The following is a 21,460-nucleotide window of genomic DNA, read 5'->3' as shown; positions in this document are numbered from 1 at the left end:
GTCAGGGCACATACGAGAATCAACCAATGAATGCATAAATAAGTGGAATAACAAATCGATGTTTCTCTCTCTCTAAAAATCAATAAATAAAAATCCTTTAAGAATATGTAAGAAAACAACTGTCTGAAAGTTTCTGAAATTATCAGGTTTTGGATAAGACAGGCACATTGGTGGAACTCTGGAAGATTCCCCTTTATCTTCTGTGACATCTAAGCAGAAGTCCTCTTTGTAGGCAGTTTCTGCATTTCACATTCTACGTGGGGGTGCGGGGGACAAACACTGGAAAACTATAGTGTATTATCTATTGCTGTATAACAAATCATCCCCAAACTTAGCTTTGAACAACAAATAATTTAAAATTTAAAAACACAACAAATATTATCTCACACAATTTCTGAGGGTCAGGAATGGGAGTGGCTTAGCTGGGTGCTTGCTGCTGGCTAAGTGTCTCTTACCTGTCCACTGGGGCTGCAGTCTCTGAAGACTTGCCTGGGCCTAGAGAATCCCACTTCCAAACTCGTAATTTGCAGGAGGCTTCAGTTCCCCGTCAGATGGGCCATAGGGCTGCTTACAACATAACTTCCCCCACAGCAGGTGTTTCGAGAGAGAGAAAGCCCAAGATGGAAGCTATAGTTTTTTATAGCTTAATCTGGGAAGTGATATACCATTACTTCACCTGTGTTCTATTGGTCACATGGTGCACTGTGGGAGGACAATACAAGGGTGGAAATAGCAGGAGGCAGGCATCACTGGGGCCTTCTTCTAGGCTGCTACCACATACATGATTCTGAAATTAAAATTCCCATGCAGTAATAAAAACCTGTTCTTAAAGTTCTGAAATGAATCATAACCTTATATCAAGATTTTTATTAAAATTTTGAAGGATTTTCCCCTTCACTATTTTATATATGAATAGAAATTAATATATTTTTAGATTTGTCTTATAAAATGTATTTTGTAACTTGAGTATTATATTTCAATAAAAGGCGACTGTCTATTGAGTACACTTCAGAGCAGGTAGGTTTCTAATTAACCTGGTAAGAGAAAAGGAGGTACTCTTAGCTGATAATTTCCTACCACTCTACATTTATAATTTAGTTGGCAAAACAATTCGAGAAAATATCCAGAAGATAACAATACCTCTACTCTTAATGCAGTGCTCTCTTACAGGATCCAATTCGTAGTATGCCCACCCAGCTAAGAAATCTAACCCTTTGTTGCCTAGGATAGTCATGCTTAAGGCCATATAAGTGATTAATACTTTAATAAAAACTAACTTTTCAAATCATTAGGGTAATAGTCATTTCATAATCTCCCCAAACTCTCAAACTAATCCTTTCTGGCCTTTGCAATTTAACTTAAACTGTCTATAGATCTCTACCACTACTTTATGAAGCCAATAACATTTTCTGAATTGGCAGTTATTTTTCCAGACGTTTTTGTTACTGACACACGTTTGTTATTTCCCAGAATTTGTGTTTTATACAGAGTTTAATAAGTCATGAGTTCCTCCTTAGGTCCTCCGAGCTTCCTGGCAAAGCACAGGCTAAAATCCAAAGAACTGCCTCATCTTTGCAAATATAATGCTAAAACCACTTTTCTCCTTTAATTCTTTCAAAACCATGAACCCACATACTGTGTCCCAGGGAGAGGCTGAGAGCAAATCATATTGCTGGGTGAAAACAAGGCACTCTGAGATGAAACAAAGCCTTGTAGGGGAAGGAAACCACTTCCTGCGCTGCTTCTGACCTTGACAACTCACGAATACCCCCGGAGGTGGAGCTGACCCCCAACCCCACAAAAATGGAGGCTACGACATATTACAGGAACTGTGACACAAAGCTCTTAATAGTTTGAATTTATATTGTGCATGTCTCTTTATTTTGAAATATAAAATTTTAAACAAAAAGAATTTCAAAATACACGAGTGCATATTTGTTGTAAAAATTTCATATGTGAGTATACACAGTAGAAAAGCCAAATTTCTTCGAACCACTCTTCTCAACCCCAATTCCTTTCACAGAAGTAACAGCAAAAAGGCTTGGGAAAAACACACAGCTTTCCAGATCTGTTATTTAAAAATACAAATAGTTTCATAGCGTGCTATGCATTGTTTAACATTCTTTTCTATTTAAAGTCTTAGAGATTATCTCATGTTACTGCACTGCAGCACTTCCTCCGCCTTTTGACCAGTTATATAACAGTCTGCAGTATGGCTGTGCTGTGATTTAACCACTCCTCTCCTGGTGGCTGGCTGCCAATTCTGCTGTGAATACCCTTCAGTGCATGCTCTGCGCCCACTTGCACAGGTCTGTACAAAAGAGGCCCACAGGTTGATGTCCCTGTACACGCCACATTTGCTTTTAAGCGCTCTCTGGGAATATCTTCCTTTGTTTCAATTTCAATGCAATTAAATGCTGCCAGTATAGTTTTCTGAACATCTTAATTTATCAGAGCAGACATTGTACCAAATAAGATGAAAGCTCATAGACTATCATCTATACCTTTAAAATCTTCACATTTGCATTTATTCAGTGCCTAGCACATGGTTGACACTGATAAATGTTTGTTGGATAGATAAGGGAAAGCTAAGAGGTATGAAGAAAAAGTGATCATAACCCCACGTTTCGAAAGTTGGAAATGAGGTCTTAAATTGGTTAGTGAGTCAAGATTTAATCTGATGCCAAGCTGCTAGGAAATATTTCAAATTTTCTGAGTTTGGGGGGAGTTGTAAGATGAATGAAAACTTCTGACTTTACGACTGAAGTCATCTCAAGGAACTCCACAAAATTGAGGGAGAAGGAATATGTAAGGTTAAAGGCCAAACAGTAACAAGAAAGATGAAAGCAGGAAGTTACAGGCACATCTGCATTCATCCAGGTTTTGTGCTCGGCTTCACTTGGACTATTCCTCCAGGCAGCAGGGAACATGGCAATTCTGTCCTTGAAGGTTCAGAGGCAACTGTCCAGTTAAGCACCCCAGCAGAGAATGGGACAGTAGTTTCACAATTCAGGAAACAAACAAAGTCAGAAGTGGAAGATTTTTTGGGTAAAAGGAAAAGAGGAAGTATGAATGAATTGGCGAATCTGTTGAAAGAAAACAATGTCTTTGAATTTCCATAAGAATGTTGAAATTTTATTCCTAAATCTAAGGAAGGACCAGGCTTAGATAACAGTATAACTGACATTTATATCTACATGTGAATGCTCCTAAGCTACCCAGTTGACCCTTCAATCGGTGAATATTCACTGAGCACAGGAAGGCCATTCCCAGTGCTCAGCACTTGGGATCTAAGTGAACAGAAAGAGCTGTGACTGTCAAGGCAGTTTACTTTTCCTAAGTGCCACGAACAAGCCAGCAACTGTGGAGCTTTCCCCAATATCCCTGTTTGTGATGCTGACCTGCCCCCCCCCCACTGGTCAGTCAAGTCACTGGGTTCTCCAGCCCCCCACTGACCAGCCTGGGCCCACCTCCTTGCCCTACCACCTCAGGCCACCAGATGAGGTAGTTAACAGTTCTGTAACTAATTGGAAATGGCTAGAAAATGGCCTTTCAGGAAATTTTTTTCTTGCCTTCTTCCAAAAAGGAAGGATTTATATCTCAACCTTTTACATCACAGCTTGCCCCTTGGGGATCCTCATGAATTAGACTTTCAGGAAGGAGGGGATGGGGTGGGGCAGGACTTGTCTGCCAGTGGGCAGAGAACTCTGCATGACCCTTCACACAGGCCTGGCCAAACACAGCCTTTACTGTGTTAAGCAGCCCGAGTTTAGGACCAGAAAAGAATCTCATTTTTTAAATGGTAACAAAACAAAACAAACAAAGCAAAAGAAAACCCCCCCAAAACCCCTGAATAACAGTTTTGGCATAAGAGTATCTGATATTTTTTGGTCACATAGATCACACACCACCAAGCTTATGAATATAAAAAAAAATACCCCCGAAGAGTTAAAGGAAAGTTCAGGAAAAGACAACAAACATTCCTTTTTGGTTGGAGAGTTTTCCCTTTTGTGCAGAAAAGGACGGCTGGGATGGAAGCCGTGCTGGTTTTCAAAGAACATGTCTGATTTTTGTCAAAGGGCAACCTAAAAGAAAATATTTAATTTTATTTGAGGAAGAAGAAAAGTAAAATACTGAAGACAGTTATTTTAACAAGTTTTTCTTATGGAAATTAACAAGTTGCTATTAATACCACAGCTAAGAGCTGGGCATCATCAGTGTCACCCTAGGGCTGACATGCTTTTTGATTATGTTATAAAGCTGATTCACTAAAGTCTAGACCAACAACTTCAGATATATTTGGCTAAACAAAGCTGGCAGGGAGTCTATGGTGAATTACTTCACATGTGAAACCATCAACTAGAAAGAGCCAAAGCCCAGTGTCCTTTCTCTCAAATAATGACATAGGGAAACTTCAGATGAGACTGTGTGTGTTCATTATGACCTTACATAAGAGAGCAGACATAAAAAAGATGAGGCTATTCTATTCTTATTTAACATCAAATGCCTAAACTCACCTCAGGCCTCCCCTTCAGGTGTCTGTACCCCAGGTTCCTTTGAATTCAGTTTTTGATGCTGTAGATAGAGGCTGTCTAGCTTCTGCAGATCCTCTGTAAGACCATTTCTAAGATCTTCATTGTTTCTTAGAAATTCTTTTACCACCTCCAGTGGATTTAAGATCTGCAAAAACAAACCATACAATTTACAGTTCAGATAATTTTATAGCACGCTTGTAATTCAAGTGAAAACTTACTAGCTCCAAGACTGGCTCCTGCTCATGTGTCTACCAACAGACAGAAACCTTGGCTATAGGCACCTGTCCAAAAACAGGTTAAGGTTTGAAAAACAAAGTATCCTCTACTCAAAATAAAACCCAGGCTAGCTGGTTCTGTGCCATACAAGGGGGTGTTTACTTGCCTCCTCAAATTTTTTAAAAACTTCCTGCATTTGTATGAAAGGGCCATACACACAACACACACAGATGATCCTCAACTTATGATGGGGCCACATCCTGATAAACCCATTGTAAGTTGAAGATATAAGTAAAAAAATGCATTTAATACACCTAACCTACCAACCAACGCAGCTTAGCCTAGCCCAACTTAAATATGCTCAGAACACCTACATTAGCCTATAGTTGGGGCAAAATCATCTCACTGCCGCTGCCCAGCACCACGAGAAAGTATCATACTGTATATACTAGCCCAGGAAAAGATAAAAATTCAAAGCATGGTTTCTACTGAAATACGTTATCTGTGTCGCACCATTGTAAAGTTGAAAAATCATAAGTAAAACCATTGTAAGTTGGGGACCATCTGTATATGTATACACATATATGTATACACATACACATATACATATATTATTACATATCTAAAAAAATAAAATGAAGCCCTTTCATTTTGAGTTTTGTACCTGTACATGTATTACTATTAAATATATAGCCATACACACACATCCATACATGTAGATATATACATGCATGGTTATCCATATGGATGTATATGGATGTTTCTGTGTATATATATTTAATAGTAATACATGTACAGGTAAAAACTTCAAGATGAGTACAAGGGTACAAGGTAAATACTCGGTCTTCTTCCAAACCTGTCTTCAGTCACCTAGCTCCTCCCCCCGGAGGTGACCACAGTGAAGTTTCTTGGTTTCTTCCAGAGATATTGTCTGCATTCCCATGTGAGCATGTGCATATATTGTATACACCTTTAAAAATATATAATTGGTAGCGCACTAGGTGTTGTTCTTCCACTGATCTTTCCTACATCAGATTATAAAGAGTGGCCTCGTTATATTTTTTACTGGCTGAATCATATTTCAGTTACAGATGTTTCACATTTTAACATACTATTTCAAACCTTCTGTTAAGGCCAATAATGCTGTATATGTGTCATTTTGCATACAGTGACAAGTCTATTTGTAGGATGTTTTTAGAAGTGAAATGCAGCTTTAATTCTGATGGAGTTTTCTGTTTTTTTAGTAGATTTTGCCAAAACTTCTATCTGTTGAGGTTGTACCAATTTAAACTCCCACCAGTAACATACTTCCTGATATTTAAACTAATAAATGTTCTCTCAGAATAGTACCATGGAAGTGTACCATGGGCTTATCCCAGGACCCCCTTACTGGTCACTGTGCTTATTACAAAGATGAGAGTTACTTGTATTTTTGGCTGTGATGAATTTTTTTTAAAGGAGGAACTCCAACTCCAAGCTAAGTCAAGGTGATCTAAATCTAATGAAGAAAAGTGGAGGAGCACCCCACCCTCTAACAGAAAGGTGGTTCTTAAAACTTTAGTGTACATGATTGATTCTGATGCAGAAGGTCTAGGGGGGGAGCTAAGCAAGCACTCAGGTGATTGTGATGTCAGCGAATGAAACAGCGAGAGATGCCTGCTAGGGACAGAAGGGAGGGGAAGACTGGCTGCAGCACGAGGAACAGGGAGCAGGGAGGGCCAGGGGGAGGCCTTCAGATAGGACAGTAAGTACACCGGACGTGCCCTTCAGCTGGAGCTGTTTATTACACGGCTGGAAACAAGCCGACAGTTCCTGAAAGACACCTGGGCTTTAAATAATGACTCTGGAAACCATACACACGTAAAATGAAGACTATGCCAGTGACAATACTCACAGCATACACGGTACACTGTGGGCACTGCACTGTTAGCCTATATTGCCTGTGCCTGGTGCTCTAGAAGCAACCCCAGGGTCCTTCCCACGGTGGGTGCCTGCGACCGCTGACTGGGTCTTCCCTCTCCCTGCTTGGAGACCTTCTAATCTGATGACTTGGCAGCTGTGATCCTTTGTGCTGTCATCTACTCCTCTCTGCCCCTGAAATGTGCTTAAGAGGGGCAATTATTTTAGCTTGGTTAGGTGGGGAGAGGGGAGAAAAAGTCAAAAGAAGTTTTTAAAAAATTCTTATTTGTAAAGGGGGAAGAGAAAGTAGAGATGGGAAAACTGAAGTGAAGTACTAGAAAAATTATGGAATGTAGTCAGTCAGACCTACTTGGATATTGAAGCCCTACTTTGTCACTTAACCAGCTGCGTGACTTTGGACAAGACACTTGAGCTCTCTGAGCTTACTTCCACATGTGCAAATAAAGGATGGTGCTACCAACCCCACCCAGTATTCTTGTGAGGGTTAGAAATAACCTTCTGAAAGCACTCAGCACTGTGTCCAGGACATTCCTTCCTTCCTACATTCATTTAACAAATGTTTAGTGAGAGTCTGTCTACCATGAGCCAGGGACTATTACAGGCAAAAGATGCTTAGCATTCTTCCAGTCCCTTAAGCCAAAACTTGGGCTTGTCTTCGGCACTTCTCTCTCTCACATGCCACATGTGTCCACCTTCTCACCACCCCTACACTTCCACCTGGGTCCAACCACTATCTCTCTTACTTGGTAAATGCAGCAGCCTCCTAACAGGTCTCCCTGCTTTTATCTTTTTTTTTTTTTTTTTAATATATAGTTATAGATTTCATAGAGAGGAAAGGAGAGGGATAGAGAGATAGAAACATCAATGATGAGAGAGTCATTGATTGGCTGCCCCCTGCACACCCCCGACTAGGGATCGAGCCCGCAACCCGGGCATGTGCCCTGACCGGGAATCGAACCCCAATCACTTGGATCCTGGGTCAACGCTCAACCACTGAGCCGCACCCGGCCAGGCTCCCTGCTTTTATCTTTAACCCCACCCCCACCCCTCCCAGGTATCCTCAACATAGCAGCCAGTGTGCTCCTTTTGTCATTCTGCTGCTGGGAACTCTGCCATAGCGCCCATCTCAGGAGTAAGAGCCTAGGTCCTCCTCAGTGGCCCACAAGGCCCAAAGTGACCTGCCTCCTCCATCTTCACTCTCTCACCTCCTCACTCACTATTCTCTCCCTCACCCGACTCCAGCCACCCTAGCTCAACTTTCCGCTGTTCCCTCTGCGTGAATGCTCTTGCTCCAGATATACACCTGGTTAGTCCTCACCTCCCCCAAGGCGCTGCTAAGTCTCTCCTCAACAAGGCCACCCCAACCACCCTACTGTAACCCGATACTCATCCCCACTCTGCTGTTCCTGATTTTCCATACTCTGCTCAACACAGTACTTCGAAGGCACATCATTTACTTAGTCTGTTGACTGTTTACTATCTGTCTCTCCCTACAGGGATCTTTGTTTTGTTCACTGATGCACACCAAGCTTCTAGAACTGTGCCTGCAACACAGTAGGTGCTTGCTCAGAAAATATTTCTGGAATATAACAAAGTGTCATTTCAATCCTTTCCCTGAATGCCTCCAGTACATTCTGTCACTGTCCCTTCTCCCCAAGCTTCCCCATGGATCTTTGTAAAGGTGGTTTCCTCACCAGGGTTTACAAAATCAGTAATGACTTTCAAAAATGTGCAAGTTCTTTCTGTTTTTTTAGTCACTTACTGCACTCAATGTCCTTCAGCTGAATTTTTAAACTCCCATGTCCAAACAGAGCATGGAAGGCCAGCAGGGCTATGTGAAGGGCTCTTGGGTGACAGCTGAATTATGCTGCAGCTGGGCCCTTGGTGGACACACTCCACACATGTCCCGAGGGACATGACCAGCTGCTGCTCCCAGGTGGCTCTGAAGCAGAACGCAATTTACAATCACAGTTATACATGCATAGTGTATTTTCATGGGAGCCCCTTTTATAAGGTTATATATCATTAAGGCTCATCAGTAGAGCAGAGAAGAATGGAGATGATGAGCTCTCTCAGCTACATGCTCCTTGGCACTCACTCTCATCCTCCAGAATGCATTTTGGGAACTGTCACATTAATTATAGCCATTAACCATTTTTTCTCAACCTGGCTTTCCAACCTTTTCCTACTGTTTTAACGAATACCAGAAACCGGTCTTGTTAAACATTCACCAAAAAAAGTACTGTAGTTATAATCACTGTATTTCTTAATTCCTTGATGCACGACTTTTTCATATTTAAATATCTGAAATGAGAATGCACCTTACCACTGATAGTGTTTTACAAAAAATTAGCAGCATTTTTTTCTTTCTTAGAAGTAACTGAATTAATGGTGTGTCTTAAATTGATGGCATTTTAGAGCCACTGAAATTTGGTTTATCAAATCATCTGACTTTGCAGACTAACCCTAAAGGACATGGATAACCATATCTGGTACTCAACTTCCAAACGAGGTCAAGTTCCACACATCATGGAGAGCCAACCTTCAACTTCTTAGAGATAACATGCCAATCAATCTGAATTTACATTTTGATCAATTGAAACAGCAAGAGAAATGCCATGGTCTACTGAACAAAAGCATGCAAAATGAGAGCTTATCAACTCTATCTAGAGACTTGGGGACCTAGAGAACAAGCCAATTAACCCCAATTTCCTCTCTGTAAAACAGAGATAATGAGGGTTTGAAATTTACAGTTGCTAGTTCTTTGGTGATACAAGATGCAGTGAGGCATGTGGAAAGGCACACGACCAGAGCGAGGGGACCCACAGCCAGCCCTGACCCCAGCCGACAGTGCTTGCTCCTTGGGGTTGTTGCCTCCTGTGTAAAGCAGGGGCTATGATAAAATGATTGCCAGCTTCCCTTCCAACTCGCAACTCACCAAGACTCCTGGCTTGAGTGTGTTGCTGCTGATGTGTTTTGCTCTTTGTTACACAAACAGGAAAGAACTGCAGCTCCCTCGAGAAAGAGGGAACTACAGATGACTCAGGGACTGTGAGCCCAATCCCTGGTTGCCTTTTCCTGTTCAACTCTGCTTCTGAAAGCAGCAGCAGAAAGAGAACTGGGGCTGGCTCTGATGGCATTTTAAAATAAAGCAAGATGAAACCCATGGATTTAGAAAACAGAAGACTTCACAGTCTTATTCATCATTTTAAATACCTATGGTGTGCCAGGGAGGGCACTCAAAAAGTGGCAGTATCCACTCACTTTTTCCTTAAAAATCAATAAGTATATCCTTAGGTGAGGATTTAAAAAAATCTGTTGGCTCCTCACCACTTTCTGGGAATCAGGTCCAAACCCTTTGGTGCAGAACAGAAAACCTTTCAAAATATGGCTTCAACTTACATGACCACCTCGCATCTGACCATGCTTCCACCTATGTCACTGTCCAGGCCCCACCTGTTCTTCATACCTTGACAGGTGCTGTTCCTTCTGCCAAGAACGTCCTTTTTCTCTTGCCAACTCGCCGAACTCTGATCTGGTTCTGTTAGTCCCAGCCCAACAGCACCTTCTCAGCAAAGCCTTTTTTTGCAATGCCCCCTGACTTGCAGAGAATCTCTAGAACATTTGTTCAGAATTCGGTGGTAGCCCTTACTGTGTTGTTCCACTCTGTGGCACATATTAGGCACTCAGATGTTTGCTGATGAAGTGAAAATAGTTGTTTAAAGGTAATACTAATCTGTGCCAAATTTCTGGAAATTATTTGTCTTATAAATCAGAAACATAACTGGCAATATGTTAAAATGCGCTATTCTTCCTCCCTGGCGTCTTTCTTTGTTTTGTTTACTTACACAGAGGACATAATTTTTTTTTTTTTTTTACCTCTTCTGGCAACACCTCTTGTTCTTTTGCTTGAAGATACAGCTCTTGAAGCTTTTCCTTTAGAAGTTCCATTTCTATTTCATTTACTTGGCTCTCACTCAGGCAAACACCTGCTCCATACTCACACCCATCTCGATGATCTTCCTCAGGGATTTGAACAGCCCAGTCAGATGTCAACAGCTGTTGGATTACCGAACAAATATATGAACTGACTGAATGGAAAAGATATTCCACTGGATGACTCAAAGAATTTACAATTAAGTATCACTGACTAGATCCATTTAAATCACACCCTGTGACCACAGAAAAGCTTCTTTGCCCAGCACAATTCTAGATTTCATATCAACATGTTTTCCTAGTTACATGCTAAAAATTTTTTTTTTTTTAATTCTCTCTCGAGAATATTTTTTCCATTGCTTTTCAGAGAGTGGAAGGGGGAGAGAGAGATAAACATCAGTGTGAGAGAGACACATCAATTGGTTGCCTCCCGCTCACGTGCCGACCAGGGCCTGGGATCAAGCCTGCAACCGAGGTACGTGCCCTCGACCAGAATCGAATCTGGGACCCTTCAGTCCTCGGGCCGATGCCCTAACCACTGAGCCAAACCGGATAGGGCTAAAATTTCATTTAAACCTAATAAACTTCAAATTCTAAATGAGTGACTATGGTTGTTTTTTCCCCTTAGTTCTTTTTTTAAATTTTTTAAAATTTTTTAATATATCTTTATTGATTTCAGAGAGAGGAGAGGGAGAGAGAGAGAGAAACATCAATGATGAGAGAGTCATTGACCGGCTGCCTCCTGCACGCCTCCGACTGGGGATGGAGCCCGCAACCCGGGCATGTGCCCTGACTGGGAATCAAACCCCGATCGCCTGGATCCTAGGTCAACGCTCAACCGCTGAGCCACGCCCGGTCGGGTTCTCTTAGTTCTTTATGCCAGAACTGTTCAATCTAAACTTTACCTGTTCTATTCTGGAGTACGCCTCCACAATCTCTGGGATATTATGGAATTCATTCAGAAAATTTTGGATCTTCATTTGGAAATCTCGAAGCCATGTAGAAGATACCTTCATCTCTGAAGAGTGCATGATATCATTACGACACTTAATCACCTACAGAAAGACAGAAAAAGATGAAAGGCTTCAAAGTCAAACAGTGGGGTAAACTGAGATCTTGTAGTTCCAAAGAAAAGTTGCAGAAAGGCTTTTTGTTAGTTACAAAAAATGTTCCACCCCCTGCCACTTGAACAATAAATTCATCAGGGTAAGAAATACAAACACGCTTACAACTATCCTTAGCCCTTGAAATCTTGTGACTGGCTGGATATCTCTTATAATTCCCCATATTCCTTAACTGAAAACAACCTGCAAAGAGCAAGATTATTGGCTACTGGCTCTGCATTCACCCAAAGACTGAAGTAGACAATGCAAAAATCCTTTAAATATCATTGGAGCTCCAGGAAACTGGGTCAAGGGAGTTTTTGGTTGCGGAAACCATGATGAAAAGACCAACTTTTGCCTGTATTTTCAGACAGATAGTATTGTCTAATCACATATTAATTAATGTATGTAAAGTCTTCCACATCTTCGAGAGATAGCACAGGGGTCAACTTTGTACTGTGATAGTTTTTGTGTCTGCTGATATCATAGAGGATTCTGTCCTTTTGACTGCTGGTGACGTAGCAAAATATACATGCATGTTCTCTACATATTATAAATAACTCATTCAAATATACTCTCTTCAGTGACCTTCAGAGTAATAAATGTACCAGAGCTGTTCTCTGGTGAAACAGAGAAAGTCTAAGTCTCTGAGGAAATCTGACATAGTGATCTATTCTGACCTTTTTTATTCACTAATGTTCCTGTTTTCTCCAGTTCTATGCAACTTGATCTTGCCAATGAAATTTAGAAGGGCAGGACTCAAATGCTGGTATACATTAAATAAGTTAATGCAAGTAAAGCATTTGCTTGATGCCTGTCACATGTGAACAGAATGATGCATTGCTCTGTACATATATTTTTTAACACTGAAAATAACTTTGCTTCCGTTTATGGCAGAACAGAGAAATTTGAGGTTCACCAAGTTTAGTGGTGAAAGGTACAACGGCAGGTTGTCAGAAAGCTTTAATTAGGGAGAACAAAAGGGTCAGTCTCCTGACCATATTCGCACAGGAGTTCTTGGACATCACAGAAGGTACATGGCATGTGAGCCCCTCTAAGCAATACCAACTTTGAAGCAAAGTCTAAGTTTCTTGGCACATCACTGTTTTGGGGAAAGACCATGTGCTACGCATGCACGCTGCTTTAGCATCACAGGGTGTGTTTCTCAGCCGGTCTTCACAGTACCTACATGGCTGACTTCCATTGTATGGTTTGAAATCTGACAGCTCTTACCTCTGTGACTTTCTTCCGATCAACCACGAAGTGATCGCAGGAGTTGATGAGGCTTAAAAGAGCAACTGCATCACAATCCTCAGGTCCTGTTTTGTTTGCCAGTCCTCGGGGCATAAAGGCCTGTAGGAGGGGATAGGTGAGGGGTACCTAAGTCTCCCTCAATCCTATGAGCTACTGGGGCCAATGTCACTTGCCTGTTTTCCCAAAAGTTGACTGAAATTCTCTTATTGAAGTTTCGAGTTAGAGCCTCATGAGTCCAAAACACAAGTCAGGAAATCGGGTGATAGCTAAGCCTCGGCCAAAGGCAGTAACTAAAGGGTTGCTCTACCTGTCCCTTTGCTCTTAGAGACACTCAAACATTTGACACAACTGGTTTTCTGTCCTTTCTTAATGGCATGTAAGCAGGAAGCATGGGTAGAAAGCACCTAATTTCTTTTCCTTACTGAAGTGTCAGTGGCTGAGTTGTTAAAGAAAGATTTAAAATTTTAAAATAATAGTTACTCCAAAGTGGACACTAAAATGACTTGAGAAAGTTCAGTATGGTAGTATAAAGTTAAGAATCTAGGCTTTGAAGTGTGTGTGACAAGGCTGGGTTCAAATCCCAGCTCTGCCACATGCCAGCTGTGTGACCCTGGACAAGTTACTTATCCTCAGATCCCTCATCAGTAAATGGGGTAACTGTTCTCATCTATCTTGAAGTATGTTGTGAGAATTAAATAAGTTAATGAAAGTAAAGCATTTGCTTGGTGTCTGTCACATGCTAATAAACAGCCCATAAATGTTGGCACTTATCTCGATGGTGCAGGGGGAGCAGGACCTCCACAGGAGTTACAGATGGAATCCCAGGGTTTGAGGCACTAGATAATACCAGAAGGGCCTCGTTCTAGCATGATCTTGCCTTTTATAGCATTTTCTGGGACAAACCCCAAAAACACTGTTATAGCGAGGCTTGGGCATATTTCTTTCCTGAAATATTTCCAAATTTACATCTGAAGGCAACAACTTTAACAAGCTAAGCAGCTCAGGAGTACATTCCTGCCAAGGGACTAGAGAAGATGACATGTGAAAAATTACGTGCAATGAGAACTCTAAATAAAGAGTTCCCTTGAAAACAAACACATTTCAGTAGGCAAGGGACCTGCAATACCTCCTACAGTGCTGCTGGGAATGCATTCCAAAAAAGGCTTGTGGGAGGCATCGCCACACCCCAGGGAGAGTCAGGGCTATGTTCCTGATGGTGGCGGAATCCTACACCTGTCTCATGCAATTAAGAAAAATTCTGAATACCCTGTATGGCCCCTATCAAAAGGTTCGGTGGCCAGTACCATCACTGTCTTTCTATGTCTTAACAGCCACTGACATCCCAATCCTCTGAAAGAAGCCTGTTATGGATGCTACAGATGCTAACAGAGAAGTTAGCTAATGCATCACAGGCAAAGTAATTCAATAATAAGGAAGAAAAAAAGAAACTCTGCTTACTCCAGCTGTTGCTGAGAGGAAAATACAGTTAGAGGAGCTTTAGTTGCCTCAAAACCAGGCCTAGTTTTCCTTTCCCATTACAAGGTATGTTCTATCTGGCATTTTCTCACCAATATAAACCTGTCTCTTCCACATTAAAGTTTTATTCTAGTAATTATTCCCTTTCTTCAGAAATAGAAGTCAAAAGGGAGGCTCTAACACCTCCTTGCCTCTGAAAGCTGTTTCTTAGAATTGTGTCAAATACCATCGTGTTCCATGTGTTAAATGCACGGTTCTGTGAAACACACCTATTGCTTCTCGCTACTGTCTGCTGTCTCCGCACTGAGTAGTAGGAGGCGAGGTTGGAGAAATAAACAAGGGCCAGACCACGCTGGGCCTTGCTCTGGAAAGGAGTTCGGAATTTATTCTAAGGACATCAGGAAGCCATCCAAGGGTTTTAGGCAAGGGAATAAAAGGATTTAAATTCCCATTTGAAAACCACACAGCCTGCTGTGTGGAGAACCCACCAGGGGCGACCAGAGCAGCAGAGGCAGCTAAGTGGGAGGCTGCAGCCAGAAGCCAGGAAGGAGGGCGAGAGTTGTGACGCAGAGATGGAGAGGATTCCATAACTATTTCGCATGTATAAAGAGGGTAATGAGGGTTCAATAAAAGATGAAGCAAGAATGACTGTAGCCCTGGCCGGTGTGGCTCAGTTGGTTGGAGCGTCATCCCATATACTGAAAGGTTGTGGGTACGATTCCCGGTCAAGGCACATACCTAGGGTGTGGGTTGGATCCCTGGCCGGGGCGTGTACAGAAGGCAACCAATTGATGTTTTCTCTCACAACCAGGTTTCTCTCTCTTTCTGTCCCTCTCTCTAAAATCAATAAGCATATCCTCGAGTGAGGATTAAAAAACAAACACACACAGAATGATTGTAGGTAGTTGGTGGTGGGGCACTGGCGTAGGTTTGGAGGGGAGAGATGAAGAGTCCTACTTGAGAAGTCAATACAAAGTGCGCAGGAGGTAATGAAGTGGAGGAGTTTGAGCAAGCAGTGGAAGATGGGCATCTGGAGCTCAGGCAGGGCTAGGGGCACAAATCTGGAGCCATCAGCATAAAGGTAGTATTTAATATTTCATTCCATGGACCTGGGCAGTATCACTAGAGGAGAAGGGGGGGTGGAAGAGGCCTGAGAAAGGCCAACACTCAGAAGGAGGCTGAGGAGGAGCCAGGGAGGTAGGAAGAAACCCAGGAGAGAGTGTCACAAAGCCCGGAGTGTTTCAAGAAGAGTGGTCAGTAGCGCTGAATGCCTGACAGGTAGAAAGAGGAGGCTGGAGAGTCAAAAGTCACATGTGCCCCTGACAAGAAAATTGCAGTGGGGTGGCAAGGGTGGAAGCCAGGGTGGAATGGGTTGAAGAGTCATTGCGAGCTGAGGAAAAGAGAAAGTAGGCATTAAACCCTTTTTTGAGACGATCTACTGGGTATACATATGGGAGGCAGAGAAATGGGGAGATAGCTGGAGGGATTAGATTGAGAGAAGTTTTACTTTCTCTTTATGTTCCAAATATTCATTCAAGTGTGCATGGGTTTTCTTTTAAAAAACAAAACAGCTTTATTGAGATATAATTCACATTTAAAGTGTACAGTTGACCCATTTAAAGTGTACAGTTATTTGCCCGGCCAGCATGGCTCAGTGGTTGAACGTTGACCTATGAACGAGGAGGTCATGGTTCAATTCCCGGTAGGGGCACATATCTGGGTTTCGGGCTCAATCCCCAGTAGGAGGCGTGCAGGAGGCAGCCAATTGATGTTTGTCTCTCTCTCATCACCAATGTTTCTATCTCTCTTTCCTTCTCCCTTTCTCTCTCTGAAAGCACTAAAAACATAAAAAACTCTTAAAGTGTACAGTTCTTTGCCACAACATGGATAGATCTTGAGGGTATTATGCTAAGTGAAGTAAGTCGGAGAGAGAGACAAACACTGTATAATCTTACTTATATGTAGAATCTAAAAAACAAAACACCGAGCTCATAGTACAAAGAACAGATTGGTGGTTGCCAGAGGCAGGGGTGGGAGAAATGGGTGAAGGGAGTCAAAAGGTACAAACTTCCAGTTATATAATAATCAAGTCTTAGAGATGTAATGTACAGCATGGCAACTACAGTTAATAATACTGTATCATATATTTGAAAGTTGTTAATAGAGTAGATCTTAAAAGTTCTCATCACAAAAAAAAAGAGGAACTATGTATAGTGATGGATGTTAATTAGACTTACTATGGTGATCATTTTGCTACATACAAATATAGAATCATTACAGTGTATACCAAAAACTGTTATGTGTCAATCAATAAAATTTTTTAAGTGTACAGTTCAGTGGTTTTCAGTATGTTCAGAGCTGTGCAACCATCAGAACAATTTTAGAATATTTTCAACACCCCAAAAAGAAACCCTCTATCCATTGCCTATCAACCCCCTCTCTGCTCCAGACCCTGGCAACCACTAAGCTATGTTCTGTCTCTATGGATTTGCCTCTTCTGGAAATTTAATATAAATGGAATTATACGATATATGCCTAGCTTCTTTCACTTAGCATGTTTTCAAGGTTCACCCAAAGTTGCAGCATGTATCATACTTCACTCCTTTTTATGGCTAAATAATCCATTGTATAGATAAACCACATATTTCTTATCCATTCGTCAGTTGATGGACATTTGTGTTGTTTCTACCTTTTGGCTATTGTGAGTAGTGCTGCTATGAACACTTGAGCACAGGTTTTTGTATGGAAGTATGGTTTCATTTCTTTGGGAATATATATACCTCAGAGTGGAATTTCTGGGTCATATAATAATACTATGTTTAATCTTTTCTTTCTTTTTAAAAAAAATCAAATAAGCCAAGGCACTATTAAAGCTATTTGTATGGTAATGGGAATAAGCTGGGAGGGAGGAAGAGTGGATAAATGAAGACTCAAAGTCCTTGAGCAGATGGGAGGGGAAAAAGTCCAACACACAAGTGGAGGGACAGGGTGATAAGAGAGACACCCTTCCTCCTTTGTAGCAGAAGGAAGGTGGTGTACATGAAGGTAGGTTGGTAGGTCTGGTAAAAATGAAGAAGTATGTATCTGGGGGTGTTCATCAACTCCAGGAAGGGTGAACAAGGTTAGCAGCTTGGATTGGGGGTGGAGGAACATGAGTGGGGGCTTGGCAGCAATAGTCATCTCTAGGAACAGGAACCTATAAAGAGACATGGTCAGACTCCTGGGGCTCGTGAGCCAGAACTGTAAGTGACAAGATTTCATTTTTTTGTTGAATAATATTCCATTGTGTACACACACACACTCACATCTTTATCCATTCATCTACTGATAGACACCTAGGCTGCTTCTATATCTTGGCTATTACTAGTAATGCTGGAATGAACATAGGAGTGCATATATCTTTTTGAATTAGTGTTCCTGTTTTCTTCTTGCCATTTGTGACAAGGTGGATAGACCTAGAGGGTATTATGCTAAGTGAAATAAGACAGAGAAAGACAAACACCGTACGATTTCATTTATATTTGGCATCTAGAAAAACAAATGAACAAGCGAAACAAAATAGAAACAGAACCATAGATATAGAGAACAAGCTGATGGTTGTCAAAGGGGAGAGGGTAAGGATATGGAGGAAAATAAAAAAATAAATGTTACTCATTAAAAAAAAAAAAAGAAAAACTGAAAAGTAAAACCAGTCAGCTTCCCTTGTGAGATTCTTCTTCTGAGCAGAAGCAGATGTTGGTGTCACCAGGGCTGGAGTTGGGCCAGGCAAGTTCAGAGCAAGGAAGGAAAAGGAGGACGGGGCTGGGAAAGAATGTGAACACAGGGTTGGACTAGAAGGTCTGCAGGTAACAGCAACGAAAAGTGGCATAACCAGGTGGCCTATGCTTCAAGAAGATCCCGAGGGTATAAAAAGCAGCAACAGAGACCAAACAGGTGAGGGACGGTCGTAGTGAAAGGTAGAGTTTTAAGTTTTTTTCTTTTCTAGGTAAAAGGAGAAGTTGGCAATTCTATAGCGGCTTTAAAAAAAATGGGAAGAGCGTGCAGGTGGTGGGTTTACTGGGCCAGGACAGCCAAAAGTCCAGGGGCCGTGGATATAGTCCAACTTCATTTTTGAGGTTAGGGAACAGAGGCTGGCCGAGTGTCACACCCCAGCAGCTGAGCTGGTGATTTCTGCTTCTTAGGCACCAAGCCTGTGCCTGCTGCTAACTGGCATGAGGACTGATTCCAAACGCTACTTTGTGTTAAGAGGCCACTTTGACTGCTTCTCCCCACCGCCTACGCAGGCTTCTGGCAAACATTAAAAAGGCAAAAAAAAAAAAAAAAAAGTCCCCAATTGGCCCAACTAGTAAGTCAAATCGCCAAAATCTAAAAACGGGTCTAGCCCGGCTGGGCGTGGCTCAGCGGTTTGAGCGTCGACCTAGGATCCAGGCGATCGGGGTTCGATTCCCGGTCAGGGCACATGCCCGGGTTGCGGGCTGCAGCCAATCAATGACTCTCTCATCATTGATGTTTCTATGTCTCTCTCTCCCTCTCCTTTCCTCTCTCTGAAATCAATAAAGATATATTTTAAAAAAGTAAAATAAAATAAAAATAAATAAATAAATAAAAACGGGTCTAACAGTATCCTATCTGGCTGCCCACCCCATCTCCTAAGTTTTATTCCTTAGATGGACACTTACAGTCCTTCATAGTTTAGCCTTTTCTTGCCTTAGCTTACTTTGCCATCCTCATGGTACACTAGGACTCAAATGAGCTACCGAGGGAGCTTATCCTCAAAAACTCATTTCATGTTTCTCCCTCTGTGCCTGTGCTCATGATGCTCGCGCTACATCTTGTCCCAGTATCTCTCGTGGAAATCTTTTCTATAGCTCTGCAAGCATGAGTAGCAAACTCAAATGCCTCCAGGAAGCAGACAGGTAGAAGCAAGCTTCTACTTCCCTAAGCTGGGTTGGGTCCAATATAACAGTCCTGAACCGCCTATACCCAAGACCTTAGGTGAAACCAATTTCTCTGGATCTGTTTATGAGGTCCCAGGCTTCAGGTGACTCCCACCTGGTGTGGCACGCCCCTCCAACCCTATAGATTGCAGGTGCTTACCTTGGCCACCTCCCAAGCGTCCACGGGCCAGCGGCCCGGCCGGCAGTTTCCCCAGTGGACGTCTCCATTTCTATTGGTGTGATGTTTCAAAATCTCCTGTTTCCACTCTGCGCACACCTGACACTGAGGCTGAAACTACAGGGCGCGGCGGTGAGGAGGGGCTCGGGATGGAGGGGCACTTGGGCATCTGAGCCTAGGCCGTTGCGGTCAGCCCCGCACCAGGGAGGGCACAGGACTCTGCGCTGGGGACAGCGGACGGGAATGGGGAGGGGAGGGAACGGGAGGGGGAGGCGGTCAAGGCCCCAGGTCAGATGCTCACCTGGCGGGCGCGCGGGCTGCACCGGGAGCCGCCGCGGCAGGTGGCGCCCGGGCGCAGGCCGGGGGCGTGGGCGAGCAGGCCGCGGTGGAAAAGCAGTATCTCCCGGCCCACGAAGCCCTGCAGGCAGCCCCGGAGCAGCAGCAGACAATAGCCCGCCTTCACCCAGTTCTTGTACTCCGCGCAGTTAAGGCGAGCGACCAACTCTGACAGCACCATTTCCCGCTCCTGCCCGGGAGGCCACGGAAGGAGGGGACGGGAGCGGACGGCTGTGCGCAGGCGCAGAATCCTAGACAGTGCCGGAAGCAGCGGGGCGCGGGGCGCGCGGCCCACGTGGCCCCGCCTGCAGGCAGCCCCCGGGCGCACGGATCGCGTAGCTGAACGCGCGGGGCGTTCTGGCTTCCGGGCCACGCCGGCCCCACCCTAGTCTCAGGTGACCCCAGACGGCTGCGGACTTTGTCCGGCGATTGCGGGAAAGCCTCTACCTGGAACTCTTCCGCCCTCTTCTCTGTTCCACCCGAGACCCCGCCAGCCCCGGATTCTCCTCCCTCTTCTGATGTCCGTGCTGTTTTTTTGTAGGGATGTAGAAGGTGCTCAAAGTACTTTTTGAATTACATGTTCCTAACATTATACAAGTCTACTAAGTTTACGTAACTGGTTTCTAAGCCCACAGACTGGTTGTAGCAAATCAGGGCATTCGTGAAATGTGACCGTGGTAGCCTGTACCATGCACCTATTATGCGTTCGCGGTGTGCCAAGGTAACACCTTTGGGCCACCTGGGAGAGGCAAAGTGGACAACGCATCACCTGGATTCTGGAGGGTGGATTCTGGAAGGGTGCACCACCCTGAGCTGGATAAGGGTTTCTTCTCTGGTCCTGAAGCTTTCAGCTTAGATGATTGTCTTGTACTCTTGATTATATGAGAATTAGTACTCCTCCCAAAGGGAGTCTGAGTTAAATTCCAAATAATTGTGCCATGAGGGTCTGAAGGCAACGAACTGTCAACTCCGAATGACAAGTCACCTCAGTTTTAGTTAGGTTTAGTGAGTTTCTGAACTTGGAAAATATGTTAAAATTGTGTGTAGTCAAAAGACTCTGAGGTAAGTCTAAACATTGAATCCGGCCCCAGACTTCCTATTTCACAGCAAAGTGGCAGTGTTCAGAACTAGATCTGGACTCAAGTTGCCTCTTCTTAGCTGCTTGATCTTAAGCAGCCTTAAATTTGATCTCAGCAAGTTGCATTTCTCTAGGCCTCCGTTTACTCATCTGTAAAAGGAAGATATTAATACCTACCCCATTTGGGTTGTTTTGAGGATTAAATACACACTGAAGTATGTAAAACAGTGCCTGGCAATAAATAGTAAGCTCTCGGTAAATATTAGCTATTATTTTATATTGACCTAAATGTGCCCTTTCATCAGTCAGTCCTATTCCTGGGCAAGGCATTTTAACAAATCACAGCCACTTGTAAGTGAAGGCAATGCATAGAAAATTATGAGATCAGGGACTCCTGGAGTTGTGTAGCACAATGCTGGTTGGCTTCTGGTAATTTTTCCTTAACAACCTCAATACTAAATCTACCCTAAATAAATTTCAAATCATTCCCT

At 43.0% G+C, this 21,460-nt stretch overlaps 1 protein-coding gene across 2 annotated transcripts; it reads right to left on the bottom strand.

Annotated features, from left to right (window-relative positions):
* Positions 1-1,847: 1,847 nt before the first annotated feature.
* Positions 1,848-20,365, bottom strand: LOC308551177 (uncharacterized protein CXorf38). 2 transcript variants are annotated; one of them, XM_081125597.1, is made up of 7 exons: positions 19,857-20,365; positions 19,538-19,672; positions 12,944-13,063; positions 11,513-11,662; positions 10,551-10,730; positions 4,518-4,680; positions 1,848-4,085 (listed from the first exon to the last, which is right to left on the bottom strand). In XM_081125597.1, exons 1-6 carry the CDS (start codon positions 20,070-20,072, stop codon positions 4,519-4,521), a joined length of 963 nt encoding a protein of 320 aa, XP_080981723.1. In that variant the 5' UTR covers positions 20,073-20,365; the 3' UTR covers positions 1,848-4,085; position 4,518. The 2 variants fall into 2 exon arrangements, with proteins under 2 accessions (XP_080981723.1, XP_080981724.1); XM_081125598.1 differs by lacking the exon at positions 19,538-19,672 and having other exon boundaries at positions 1,851-4,085; positions 19,857-20,102.
* Between the last annotated feature and the right edge of the window lie 1,095 nt (positions 20,366-21,460).

The sequence above is a fragment of the Miniopterus schreibersii genome (genome assembly GCF_964146895.1).
Source record: "Miniopterus schreibersii genome assembly, chromosome: X".
Classification (NCBI taxonomy): domain Eukaryota; kingdom Metazoa; phylum Chordata; class Mammalia; order Chiroptera; family Miniopteridae; genus Miniopterus; species Miniopterus schreibersii.
Note: the sequence above shows the minus strand (reverse complement) of the source record. Positions and strands in the feature narration are given on the sequence as shown.

Excerpts from the sequence above, each read along its gene's own strand:
- LOC308551177 (XM_081125597.1), bottom strand. The coding sequence starts at position 20,072 with ATGGTGCTGTCAGAGTTGGTCGCTCGCCTTAACTGCGCGGAGTACAAG. Across the intron at positions 13,064-19,537 it reads ACGCTTGGGAGGTGGCCAAG|GCCTTTATGCCCCGAGGACT; the intron begins GTAAGCACCTGC and ends CCCCTCCTACAG. Across the intron at positions 11,663-12,943 it reads ATCGGAAGAAAGTCACAGAG|GTGATTAAGTGTCGTAATGA; the intron begins GTAAGAGCTGTC and ends GTCTTTCTGTAG.